Source organism: Poecilia reticulata, chromosome 20, assembly GCF_904066995.2.
Source record: "Poecilia reticulata chromosome 20, P_reticulata-male-v2, whole genome shotgun sequence".
Classification (NCBI taxonomy): Eukaryota; Metazoa; Chordata; class Actinopteri; order Cyprinodontiformes; family Poeciliidae; genus Poecilia; species Poecilia reticulata.
The window spans coordinates 12,372,625-12,386,814 of NC_088849.1; the positions used below are offsets into that span (position 1 = coordinate 12,372,625).

At 39.7% G+C, this 14,190-nt stretch overlaps 1 protein-coding gene across 1 annotated transcript; it reads right to left on the bottom strand.

Annotated features, from left to right (window-relative positions):
- Positions 1-2,043: 2,043 nt before the first annotated feature.
- spag6 (sperm associated antigen 6) lies at positions 2,044-8,789 on the bottom strand. The gene is made up of 11 exons (XM_008438573.3): positions 8,607-8,789; positions 8,420-8,515; positions 7,409-7,575; positions 6,291-6,474; positions 5,867-6,072; positions 4,916-5,089; positions 4,688-4,840; positions 3,267-3,458; positions 2,545-2,661; positions 2,306-2,451; positions 2,044-2,160 (listed from the first exon to the last, which is right to left on the bottom strand). Exons 1-11 carry the CDS (start codon positions 8,629-8,631, stop codon positions 2,064-2,066), a joined length of 1,557 nt encoding a protein of 518 aa, XP_008436795.1. The 5' UTR covers positions 8,632-8,789; the 3' UTR covers positions 2,044-2,063.
- Between the last annotated feature and the right edge of the window lie 5,401 nt (positions 8,790-14,190).

The following is a 14,190-nucleotide window of genomic DNA, read 5'->3' on the forward strand; positions in this document are numbered from 1 at the left end:
CAAGATTTAAATTCATTGTATGGTCTGCAAAACCATTCAGCTCAATATTTTGTTTCTATACTTATTGAAATTAGACATGGCATGCCATAGATCTCTTAAATAATAATTAAAAAAAAGTTTAATTTTTGAAACAAAATAGTGACTCACTTACACTTATTTTAAATTGTATATTTACATAAATTATCCATTGCATTTTAATTTGGAAAATTAAAAGCGTTGACTAGAAAAAATAAAATGACCACATTTGAATCAACGAAGGCAATTTTTTTTTCCATATAGATCATTTTAAAATACAGGTGAAGTGAACATGCGCAGTAACTAACCCTAATTTAATAAATTGCATAAATATCCAAAAAATCTTTTTAAAACGCAAAATTAAAGGGTACATGCATATAATCTACATGTAAAATATTTAAAATTTCTTCCTTTTTTTAAGGACTCTGTGAAGTTGATGCCTTAAAAAAAATCCTGTAATGTAAATATTAAGGTTATTTAACGGGTTCGACCTTAAGCATAGCTATAGTTATTTGATCATTTATTATTCACACATTATTCGCCTTGTTCGCACCCCAAAGGTTTGCGAACGATCCGTGGCCACCATGTTTTATCGACTTTTTCTCCACCGCTGCCAAAGCTTGTTCGTAATAAAAGTCATTTATTTTGTTGGAATCGCTTGTAGTTCCGCCTTTTGGTTTAGATTTGAGCCTAATTAAAAATGGCTGAAATAAGAGCTTTATATGCCGCCGTCACGACTATTAGTTACCGTCATTTTTTTATATATATTTTTTTTTGCCGTGAACGAACTATTGACGTGTTCCTTCCCAGTGTGAATAAATGGAAAAATAACACGACAGAGAGAAGGAGAGAGTCGCCGCTACCGCAGGAGGAGGTTCTCTGCGTAGCAGCAGCCTGGAGTGTTCAACACAGAAACGGCTAATTTTTTATAATTCAGCTCGATTATTGCTGTTGAACGCTCCTTTCACTCGGTACAGCTTTAGGTTGGAGATGTTCTATTTGTAGAAATATAACATTCGGGATGGTTGGCGGTGTCTGCGGCAGCTGCCTGGACGGCAGATTTCCGCCGCAGCGCAGCGCAGTGCGGGGCAGTCCAGTGCTGTGGGTGGTTGTGGAAAACTGAGTACAATGTGGAGAACAGGCAGACACTCCTGCAGACAATAAACAAAGAGCCGCTCGCCATGTGCGCCGCAGCTGCTGCACGAGCCACGCTCACAGCCCAGCCGAGCTGCAGTGAGCAGTCAGGGCCGCCAGGGGGCAGAGCGACCACTGAGGATGCCTTCTTTCAGTCAGATAGGCTTGGTTATTCTTTGTACGGCTGCTTTTCTGAATAATGTCTCCAAAGCGTTGAAAAATAAAAACGAAACGTTTATTTAGAGCGTTCCGTTTGATAAAAGGCACTTAGAAAAAAAAAACCGCACTAGTCAGTCTAATGTTATTACAAGAAGCTAAAATTCAACAACCTGTCACTGCGTCACTGACAGAGCCGGACTTTAGGAAAAATCTAACAGGGGCAGTAGGGCCCCATCTTTTTTTGTGAGGGCACAAAGGTTTATATTTATTTATCTTAATTACTGCCTGTTTCGCAAAAATTTTACTTTGTGTAAAACTCAATTCATATATTTATATATATTTAATTCTATGAATATAAACAATACTGAAAGTATTTGAAAAATTATGTAGTTATAGTAAATTTCTTTAGAGTTACGGGGTTATTGGATGGGGACGTAGTTAACATACTGTGCATCAATACCTGCTGATGTACAGGATTACCTATTAATGTACTGTAATTTGCATAACTATAAGATTTTCTCCTGAGTGGACAGGGAACCAAAACTGACTCCAACCCAGGGGCCAACATTCTTTTAAATCTGGCCCTGGACACTGAATCTGACCCTTTGACCTACATACTGTGGAAATATGAGTATCCTCTTTTTTATTGTATCCTAAATGTTTTATTTAAGACGCAATTTAAGATGGTATTATTGCTAGCACCATCAAATGAATCTTTTAATAAGACCACTTAGATTTGTAAGGCACAAAAATGTTTACTGTCCCTCAGATGGAGGAGTGTGAAGTGAATCTTCCGGCTGGTAGCCCTCTAACCGCTGCAGCAGGATCTCAGAGTAGCCTGGTGAGTAGTACCTGCAAAAACACAAACGCATCAAAAACGAACCGGGCAATATTGTGTATTTTTTTAAACATCCTGATTCCGCTGGCATTGGCTTTTGTAACTGAGTCAAGTTTGAACCAAATGGACAAACTGGTGGTCGTGTTATCAGAGCTGCACCTGACTATCTCCTCAGGGAAGCAGCTGTTGATGACGTTGATGTATTCCTGCAGAGCGGAGCCCGGCTCTGCGTCAATCTCTTGGACTTTCTTCAGTCCGCCGCTGGTCACAAACAAACGACGGGCCTTGCTGTCATGGGGAAGCACCTGTTGAGAATCAGAGAGACACATGTTTTATTCCAGTCGCCGAGCGCGCGGGTGGCAAAGACCTGTCGGAGCGTTTGGAGATGCCCTCCCCACCTTGCTGAACTGGCAGACGACGTGTTTGAGGATGTTGCTGGGAGCGTCGTAGAGCAGCGGCTCCAGAGCCGGGACGTAGGTGCACTTCTGTAGGATGTTCTTCAGCGCCTTCTTGCTCTGAAACATTCAACAGGGTTCGTAACAGCGAGATTCAGGCATTTTCAATGTATGCTTTCAAACATTTCCAGCACTGTTTTCTAGAGGTAAAAACAACAAAAATGAACTAGAAGATGGTTTTAATTCACTATTATATGACATTAGTTATTGATTGTTAGTATGTCTTGCGGTAGCATTCGATATTCTACAGCAGGACAAGGTAAAGTAAAAATATACAAATTATTTATGTCTTGCGTGAAATAATTTGGGCAATTCAAACTGACCCAAAACAAGAGATGCTTAATCTGATTTGACTTCAGACATGGAGGGAAAAATGTCTGTCTTTTTATTAGGTGCATGAAAATATGAGGTTTTAAAATGTAGGCGTTTGATAAAACGTCAGATTGCACTTTATTACAAAACTGTGCAGCTTGAACATCAAACACTTTCAATGACTTTCATGCTCATTTAAAACTTTGAAAACACATAATTGAAATTCAAGCATTTTCAAGCACCCATACAAACCCTGTTTAATTTGACTTTATCCCGACTACAACATGATGCGCCAAAAGTAACCTCAAACTTCGTTCTGAATTGGTGTCCAGAACAATTGTTGGACTTCCTACCTTGGCCTGCAAGTCCTCTGAGCTGCTGGTGTCCATGTAGAGCTCCAGCAGCGTGGGCAGCAGGTTTGCTGCAGCCACCACCTTGGCATGCTCAGGGGTGTGATGACCTATCTGATCTATTGACCACACTGTGGCCGACTTGATGTGCTGCTCATGCTCCTCTGAGAGGCACAGGGCCAGCTGGGGCACCCCCTGCAGGACAGGTAGGCACATATCAGGAGGTGTCCAGCGAACTATGGCCTATGGTCTCATAGAAAAGTATTCATAGTAACCTCTACAAATCCACTTTATGTAAAGTTTACAACTTGGGGAGGTAAAAGATTAGCCTACTTATAATAAATGGTTGATTAATGGTTTGTTAGACTAAAATTAGATCTAATAGATGAACTAATAATGTCCGGTTAGACCTTCTTAGCATTGTAGTTAGGTCACCATCCAGCAGACATCACTGCTTGTCGTTAAGCAGAGCCAGTTGATACAGGAATAAAGATGGTGGAGCCATACAAGAAAGGGGAAGAGAGTTCGATTTGGGATGCTTGATGCACTTTATGTGGTTCTGTATTGAAATAGAAACACTCGACAAGCTTCTTAAGTTTTACGTCATTAGCACTCATTCAGCTGAGTTGCATGGTGAAGCAGCGTTAGCTTCTCAACCAAAAATTATTGACGTGCTTAAGAGGCGAGGATGTGATGACAGAAAAGTGGAGGAGATAATGGAGAAAAATTGTAACATGATGGAGGGGAAAAAACATGGTTCCAATAAGCAGGGTTGATTTTCAATGTCAAAGATCTGACATTCCTTTAGAAGAACATCTCTCCGGTTCATGGGGAGCTAAGTGTTCCACATATTTCATTATTTTCATCTTTTATTTTTCTACTCTGCAATGTCAGTTTTCCTGTTTTGTTTCATTTCATAAATATGTCGTAAGTTTGATAATGTAAGAAAACTACATTTTCTTACATTATTATCAAAACATCTGATGTTTACATAATAACACAAAATAATGTTAAAATTTAATGATGAATTTTTAAGAATTCATCATATTATAAAAAATGCAGCACTTTGTTATGCAAGGACGATTGGCCTTCTTGAAAACTCAGGTTTTCAAGAAAACGGTCGCTTATAATTCAACTTAGATGACCTCATTAATCGATAACTTGCACCTTATTGCAACTACGAACCTCGGGTTATTTTATTGGAACTTTATGTTGAGTGCATGCCACATTTTTCATATTTTTAGTTATGAAAGTAAAAATAATTGAAAGTTCTGAACTGCTGTTAAGTGGTCAGGAAAAACAAACTGAAGTTTATGTTTCAAAATAAAAACGCCAAGGGTTATTAACGCTTTTGAATGTCTCTGCACATGCAGGGCATGCATTTATGGTTTTAATATTCACGTTACAACAGAAGATGACCCCACCTTGCAGAGAATGACGGCCATGGCGAGGCTTTCATTGTGAGCCGCCACGTATCCCAGCATCATGATGCCCGGGAGCCGCAGCTGTCCATGGCTCTCTCCCAGGTAGTCGATCACCTTTGACAGCCCACCGCAGTTCACGATCAGCTGGGACAGCTGCAGGAAAACACACACACACTTCATTCAGTGTGTCTGCCTTCTTGGTGACCTGGAAGCGTGAGCGTGCAGTACCTCTGGCGTTTGTTTCGCCACCTCCCTCATCAGGGTCGCAACGTTCTTCCTGACGTAATCATCCGGATCTTTGAGGGAGACGAAGGCGGCGGGGAAGACCTCGGCCTCGATCACCATCTCGGCCAGGCTGATGGAGTGTTTGCTGATTTGGCTGAGGGCGGAGAACACCTGCCTCTGAATGGAGACAACCAGACCCCAGAAAAGCTTCAGAGAAAACTGTCGGTTTTGAAGCTCAGACATCGTTTCTCTCTGGAAAAACTGCAGCATCGACATTTGTGTTTGAAACATTAAACTTATTTCAATCGAAGGTTTTCTGCAAAGCTGTAAAGGTTACTCTGAGTTTGCTTAAAATGATTAAGAATAAAAACTTCAATCCCCCAAAATAGATGTTTTTATTTTATTTTTTTTATCATATTTTGGATTTTTAGAGATTTTTTGATTGTCCCAAACCGCAAAAGAAAAGTGACTTTTTATTTCATAAAACTAAGAATCTCTAAGGATATACACGCACACACGTATGTATAAATTAAATTAAAATAAAAATATATTTTATGTTCAACAACTTATCCTTTAGTTTTAAATTATAATATAAAGTATATTTTTCAAAAGTGCCACTTCACTTTTACCAATACAAACACCAATGCCTACATTTAATTTAATGATAAAATTGAATTCACTTCTTCTTAATTGCAGTTTTTATGATAAATGATTTCATGATATAAATAAGAGATTATTGCTGATTGTTATTATATTTTGAGTCAATTTTTTTAATGACAGGAAATTGTCAAATTGGCTTTTTTTTGCCACAGAAAATGTCTATTCAATTTCAAATGAATTAGTATTTAAATTAATCTGCTTTCTTATATTTTTTAATATATGATGTCTTGTTACTAAGATACGGTTTCTCAGTGTTTTGATTTTTCTGACCCTTTCACCAGCCAGCAGGCTCACCTTGAGCTTGGCGTCCCGGCTGAGGATCATCTGGGCCAGGTGTGCGATGGCGCCGTTGTCCACCACGGTCTGGGCCAGCTCTGGCGTGTGCTTGCAGATGTCGCTGAGCGTGGAGGCCACGATGCGTTTGAGGGCCATCTCGGGCTCCAAGAGACACAACACCAGCAGGGGGGTCGCTCCTGCCTCCACCACCGCCTGGGACAGAGCTGCACGGTGACACGGAGAGGTCGTGGACACAAAGACGGGATATTGGTAAAGCTGTTTTTTTTTTCTGTTTAAAGTTTCTTTTAAAAAAAACAAAAAAACAAAAGCGATCCAAACGAGAGTTTCCGAAATCTAACATAAGAAAAAAAGACTGCCTCCACCGTCGCAAAAAAAAAAAAAAAAAAAGCAGATGTAAATCAGAGCAGCTCTCTGTGCCTACATGCATTGTGTCGTGCGATGCAGCCCAGAGCCCAGGCAGCGGCCTCCTTCACCCCGGGGTCAAACTCCTCCAGGCAGAGAACCAGAGCATCGACCCCCCCGCTGCTCACTACTGCCTGGGCCAGGTCAGGAGAGTGCTTGGACACGGCGCGCAGAACAAATGCTGCCGCCTTCTTATAAAACCTCTGCACATAAAAACACAAAAAAGAGCGCACATCAACTGTTGAGATAAGAGAGGAACTTTTTTTTTTTATTAGAATCAATTTGGACTTTTTTTTTTAAAGAAAACAAACTATTTAAGGGGTTAAGTTTACCCTTGAAATAGCTTCTTTTTTTCTTTTACTCATTTAAGAGACGGGTTCTACTTCATGTTACTTTTTAATTGTATTCTTCTCACGTGTCATTATTTAATGACGTCACTGAAATAAAAACAAAACTATGCTTATTGTATACATAATTTTTTGCTTTCATTACTTCTGAAGATATTGAGCAAATCCTTGTAACACTTTAACAACTGGCATCAACAGGAAAACTGAATTTGAATGTCTTGTAATTTCTCTCGACTCCCTGCGTGTGATTGGATATGAAACTGAAACCAAATCCGACTGGTGGCATACTTTGAAATCACAGTTGTTGAGTTTTGGTGCTGTAAACCAAAGAAACTTGAACAGGACTGTGTGTGAAATTAAAAGGGAATGAGTCACTTTAAAAAAATTGCTGCATGTTTGAGTGATTTTCTTTCCCACTCTCCTGAGTCATTACGAGCTTAGAAGTCGAAATGTGACATTTTTGGGTTTAAAACGTCGAGTTTCACTCGCCTTTTGAAAACAAGAAGAAAACGTGGTCTCTCTAAGCCAGCTCTTTGAGAAGACAAAGAGCTAGCTGCTCTCCTGGTGAAGAGCACTGAGGTTTTGAAGTAGCCCCCAGGGCAAATTGCCCAAAAAAAAGAAGAAAAAAAAAGCCCAACATGATCAAATTCAGAGGTTTTGACCCCGACTTTACAACTCTTGCAGAGTGTCATCCAGAATCTGACTATGTTTTTTCCTCTTTACACTCTTCCAAAGCTGATATTACAAGAAGTTAGCACTAAGGAATGAATCCAGGAGCAGAGATGCTAACGTTCTGCGAGGCCAGAGAATGGACCAGCTGGGGCAGGATGTTCTCTTTCACCACAGCTTCTGCCAGATTGTCATTTTGGTCCGCCAGGCGACCCACAGCCAAAGCCGCCGTCTGCTGGATGCTCGGAACCGTGTCCAGCATCAGAGACCGGAGCATGGGCATCACTCCTGCAGAAGAGCAGAGGACACACTATAAAAAATTTATTTTTATGGTCATATTAAAACAAACGTAATTTTGTTAAAGAGTAGTGTCTTGTAAATAAAATATTCAGCGACAATTAAGTGCAAAAAAAGTGACTATTTTCATTGCAAATTCTGTTGAAACATATGCTAATGGTTTGTCACTGCAAGGGGGGGAAACGTAACATGTAATATGTTATATGAGTTGTTTCCACGGGTTGTAATATGAATTAAAACATAAACATAGTATATATCAAGATTTATTACAAGAGCTGTGACTGAGAAACTTAAGTTCTGCAATGAGAACTTTAATTTAGTTTAGCAACAGTGCTAAAACTTAACCTGAGCCTAACTGAGGAAGACCTTCAGCTCTGATTGCCAGGAAAATGACCACCTTGTTAAAACAGATTTACGAAGTTTATCACATACTATTTCTGCAATGTTTTATGCTTTAATCACATTTTTATGTTGATTTTTTTTTGGGGGGGTGGGGGGGAGGAGGGGGGGATTGATGGGGGTGGTAGTTTGATTCATTTAAATGAGCAAAATTGTCTTTAATTGGTTGATTTTATTTAATTTCCCTTTGCGATCAATAAAGTAGTTTTGAATTTGAAAAAACTAAAGTTAAAAAAAAATGAATAATGAATTCAGCCAATTTGTTTTAGCAGCTAAACTTGGATGCATAGAAATATTAATTTGAATATTTTGAGATACATGGCATGGGATTTTTTGGGGGGTTTTATTGGTTAAAATATAACAATTTATTTTACGGATGGAAATTAACACTGGAATCCGTGACATATGTTAAAATTGCTGTATTTCTGTTTCCCACCTGCATTATGGAGGATTTCAGAGTTTTGTGGTCTGGTCGCCAAATCAGCAACGGTTTGCACAAACTGCAACCTGGACTTCTGGTACTGCTCAAAAACTGCAGAGCACAAAATAAACAAGGAGTCGGTCTAATGACCTTCAAGCTAAACTTGCGTCAATGTGAAGTAAAAACCACCCATGGATCTCACCTTGAATAATCAGTCGATGACTCATTATGCCAAAAAGAATAAAGAAAACTACGTTATTTTAAAGACTATTTCCTAAAATATGTAGTCAACGAAAGAAAAAACTAATTCTAATCCAGGTTTTCAAGCAGCGCTTTTGAACGCAGCTGGGTATAGCTGTATTATTGTTTTGAGTTGCCGTAGCAACACGTAGGAAGTGGAATGAGCCTTGTTCAGGCCAAAGATCGTTTATTTAAGAAAGACGACTTACTCCGGGTAGCTAGCTCCCCGGGAGATTGCGTCATCAGTAAATCCCTTCAGAGTGATGCCTCTTTTTATTCCCGCGATGTTTCAGCTGAGTATGTGTCGCATGCGGGCGACCCGCTTTGAGCGGAAGTGAGTTCCTGCAAGCGGTTTCTGGCCGTAGATTTGACCCGCTGACTTCGTTTTTAAATGTCTGAAAAGCCGAGCTGAAGCACCGCGGTAACTCCAGGAACCTTCGAGATGAAACAAGGGACTTTCTGATTTTGTATCACATTGTCTGCAGCGTCCTCATAATCTGGAGAATATTCTAAATTTCTTAGATACCTCCAAACGTCAAATAAAAATGCATGTGTACTTTGTTGAATAACATTTGCCGGACATTTCTCAAATAATCTTATTTATTTATAAAAATTAATAAATATAAGAGCACTGTAATTCTAATGATAATCCTATTCACTTTTACGATCATTCTTTTTAAAGTAAATTTTTATATTTAGGGCAAGAATTTCATTTTATTTATTTATTTATTTTTTTATTAAACATTACCATTTTAGTTTTATTTGTTCCATTATAGTAGTTATATGACTCTCTATGCTTCCTTTAGATTTCAGTGTATTAGTGTTAAAACGTAGTTTGTCTATACGAGTTTTGAAGCTGCAAATCAAATCCTGGGATAATACGTCACCATAATAATTTATAAAAATTCCATGACATTTTTACATATATTTTATGACTTTGTATATTGCTGTAGAAACACATGAATTGCTTCCCATATCTGTGAGACGAAAAAGTAAAAACAAGCCAAGAAAGTTCCAGAGTACTGGATGAGGTGTTGGACACAGATTTTTGTAACTCAAAAAGCCGCTAAATGTTGAAGGGTTTTAAAGCTTATCGCACCGGAAAATCTGTTAATTCACACAGAGGTAAAGGAAAATAACAAAATGTTTATATACATAAAACGCTGAGAAAATGATGTCCAGTAAGAAAAAACATGGTGTCAGTCGGTTGTCTCACAATCTTCGACAGAGATGTGTTATTGTGGAACGGAACATCTTTATAGTTCTGTGCGCAAGTCTTAATACCAAAAAAGTCAAATGTAGCAATTTTATTCGAGCGCATTTTAATTATTTCTAATTATTTATCATTGCTTATTTGATCGCTGTCTTTATTTATTTCTTCAGGCAGTGATCTCGCGTTTCTATGCTTCAAAAATAAAAATTAAAAAGTCCTTTTCGAGCAGATTTTCGTTAATAATATAGCTAATTTAAATATATATATATATATATATATATTGGAAAGACTAATATATAACTGGAAATAATAAATCAAATATTCACAACCTTTACCATAAATATAAAAATATGTTTCTACAACTTGAATACAGTCCACCTGTGGTAAATGCTGATTTGACTTGATTTTGAAAGGTGCAGGTCTGCCAAAGTCCCCCACAGTTAACAAAGCGGAAGTGTCGAACATAACATTAAAAAGCAATTGGCTCGAGGCTTCCCAATAGGAATGTCTTGAGGCACAAAGATGGGGAAGGATACAGAAATATTTATGCTGCTTTAGGAATAGACTTATTCTGGGAGGTGACCAAGAACACGATTGTTATCAGAGCTCCAGGGCTCCTCTTCCAGAAGCACAACCATCTCTCCAGCAATCCACCAATCCCGAATGGAGTGACCAGACAAAAGTCACTCACTATTTAATTAGAAGACATGTGGCAGACGATCTTGCTAAAAGGCACCCGAAGGACTCCGAGATCATAAAAAACAAGATTCTGCTACAGTGAAGCATGGGGGTTGGCACTTGGCAGCATCATGCAATGGGGACATTTCTACCCTCCCTGGGAGGGGTAGACGTGAACTCCACTATGACTTAGTTCATAGCGGAGTTGCCCTGTGTGGTCAGCATGAGCTCTGCTTCATTCACGGAATGTGCTACGGATTTGTGCTTCCTGTACCGGCAGCGGTCGTGGCAGCGTTCAGTTACACCAACTGATGACCACATTATCACAAATAAAAGCGAAACTTGGATTTTTTTTTTCTAACTTGAGTCTATTTGTAAAAAAAAATTATAAAAATAATAAAAAAGAAATAAGGAAACCTTACCTGAAATTGCTGTTATTTTTTCCAGTATCACAAATGTCAGACTATTATCATCATTTGGAAAGCTCAACGAATCAAATCTCAAAAGTGCCAACGTATCATCAGGAAGTTCAACAATAAATGGTGCTGCGCAGAAATAAGGAGGAATAATAGAAACTGTCTGGTTTTCTTTATGTTTCCAGAGTTCATGAAGCAGCAGCAGCAGCAGCACAGCCGCTTGGTCCGGTTCCCTCACAGTGGAGAGGGTCCTGCTGCACCCTCAGCATGCCGAACGGAAGCTTCTGTTCAATGGCGCTGTTAGGGGGGAATTAGTGAGCGTCGCTCCTTCACCCTGACGTTCCTTCCCTCGGTCGGGGGGAGGGGGGGCGCCGATCTATGTTTTTGCATCCACCTAAATAATGTGTAGTTGCGCCACTGCTTCTGTTCTTGATGCAACTTATTCTGTCTCCATCAGTCCAGACGCCGCTGCTCTCCTCTGAAGCGGAACCTGTTCCACATTAACACGAGGAGCCTGGAGAGATGGATCTCAGACCGAACCAGTCCTGGGAGGTCCAGCGCGAGCATTAATCCTCGTATCTCGTCGTAGTTCAGATGGACTCGGAGCCGAGAAATGGTGATAGTCCACAGTGTCAAGATCTGTGCAGAGGCGTTGATTCTCGCTCTCTCTCCGTCCATCTTGTGCCGAGTTTCAAGTCAAGAAAACTGCTGATTATTCCCTTTAATATTTGTAATTTGTAGGGAGAATGAAGTCACGTGACCTGGCAGCAGGAAACTTTGGAGTTCACACAAATTTCCTGCCGGCCTTTTATTTCTTTCGATCTCAGCAGCTTCCCTCTGTCCTCTCCAAAGTCCACGGGACATTTTTCATCCAACTACCTCGGCTGCTTTCCTTCATCGACTCCTGACACAGAACTGACAGGGCAGTTTCACAGAACTATTTCTCGCGCACGCGCTTTCTCTCGCCCCTTTCTCTCGCGCTCGCGCTCTCTCTCTCTCTCTCTCTCCCTCTCTCTCTCTCTCTCTCTCTCTCTCTCTCGAGTGCGCATGTGTGAGCGTCGCAGCTGCGCTCACTGCTGATGTCATTAACCTGAACAGTCTCTTTTTTGAACCTTTTCAGGGCAATTACGAACCGAATGTCCCTCCTGGTTACACCCAAAACACTTCATTGTTTCAGTTGTTGCAAAAACAGTGTAATCAAAGCCGTCAACTTTAAATTTCATCACTATGCTCAGTTCCTCAATATCATTTTTGAGAATCATAAACACTTGTCTTCTAAATGAAACAACGTGTTTCAGCTTTGCTGATTTGCATCCCGACGGGAGCATTTTCATTGCCGACACGATCTGGCCGTGACGTGACAATTCCTTCAACTACACCTCATCACTGATGAAAGGTGGCAAATTAGACAGGATGATCTTCTTAGCAGGGTTCATCAAAGGGAAAACAGTAGTTTGCGTATTTCTCAAAACAATTCCCCTCTCAACTCTGTTCACCTTGTCAATCGAGTCCAAAAAAATAACCACTGCATTATTCATCCTGGACGCTGCCTTCACACTTTCACACCCAACAAGTTCCCCAACAGCTAAACCACACTCCTCAACAGAAAAATCCACGCCAACTGGTATTTTAATACCATGCCGACGTGAAAGGCTCCTAAAGCCTGCAGCACCGTAACTTTTCCCGGCCATCGCGCCGAGCTAAAAGCTTGGCGCGGCCGGGGGGGAAAAAAGACACTATTGAAACACCAGTGAAAACAGATCGTGTTAAAGTGCGAAACAAGTGAATCACCACTGTAAAAGGTGAAGATCAAACCTTTAGAAAAACTCACACTCGTTCTCCTTCCACTCCACACATGCAGAGGGAACTTCTGCGGCTGATGCTGGGGAAGGAGAACCGGTGGCTGATGCTGGGGAAGGAGAACCGGTGGCTGATGCTGGGGAAGGAGAACCGGTGGCTGATGCTGGGGAAGGAGCTCAAGAAACTTTATCTGGCTTTATCTGATTCTGACAGCAATAGAGAATCTGATTCCTCCATAGTAATAATAGTACTAATGGTTACAGTCTAGAGCAGATTGGAAGGTTTTTGGAAGTGACAAAAGGAAAATGGGATGTTGTCGTAGAAGATTTGTTTCCAAATAAAAAACTGTTTGTTGACTCAGCTAAATGGTTAATGAGACAAAGGACTTCTGATGGGTTAAGGGACACTGAAGTTTATAGACTTCGAAAACTGGTGCAAAAAGTTAGAGCTCAAATTTTGGGAGTTTCATGAAAGTCAGTATTTCTTTTTTCTTCCTTTGGATCTTTTTTTGTGTGAATATGAGTAGATTTAAAATCTCATCTTTAAACCTTAATGGTGCAAGGATGTGGAAAAAAAGGGCTGTGTATTTTGAACTTTTAAAATCTAAATGCATTGCTTTTGCTCAAGAAACTCATAGTGATGTTGAAAATGAGGTTGATTGGAAGAAAGAATGGGATGGAAATCTTGTTTTGAGTCATAAAACTTCACTAAGTGCTGGAGTAGCTATTCTTTTCTCAAGAAACTTTCTTCCAGTTTCTATTGAAACTGAAGATTTTGTAACTGGAAGATTGTTAAAAGTCACTGTTAAGTATGAAAAGATAACATTTATTTTACTTATATGCTCCTGCCACTCCAAGTGAACGTTGTGTGTTTTTAGAAAAGTTAGCAGATACACTATTAAATTGTATGTCAACAGATTATTTAATTTTAGGAGGTGATTTTAATTGTACAATAGGTGATCTAGATAGGAATCATTTGGAGCCACATGTACAGTCAAGGAGGAAATTGAAACGCATTATTGAAACACAGGATTTAGCTGACATGTGGCGATCTAAAAATGGAAGGATAATGCAATATTCCTGGGCTCACCGTAAAAAGAATTTGGCAAGATTAGATAGGTTCTATTGTTTTGGGCACCATTTGCAAATATTTAAATCATGCGCTTTATGTCCAGTGGGGTTTTCTGATCATTCTATGATTATAGGGAATGTGTTTATTAATAACGTAAGACCTAAAAGTGCATACTGGCATTTCAATACTGTTTTGTTAAATGATGGTTGTTTTAAAAAAGGATTTTCATGTTTTTTGGAAGCAGTGGAGACTCATGAAATGTCAGTTTACGTCTGTACAGCAGTGGTGGGATATACTGAGGAACCCTGAACAGGAGCACCTAGTTTATACTTTAGATCAACATTAGATTTATTTTTTCTTCTTCTTTC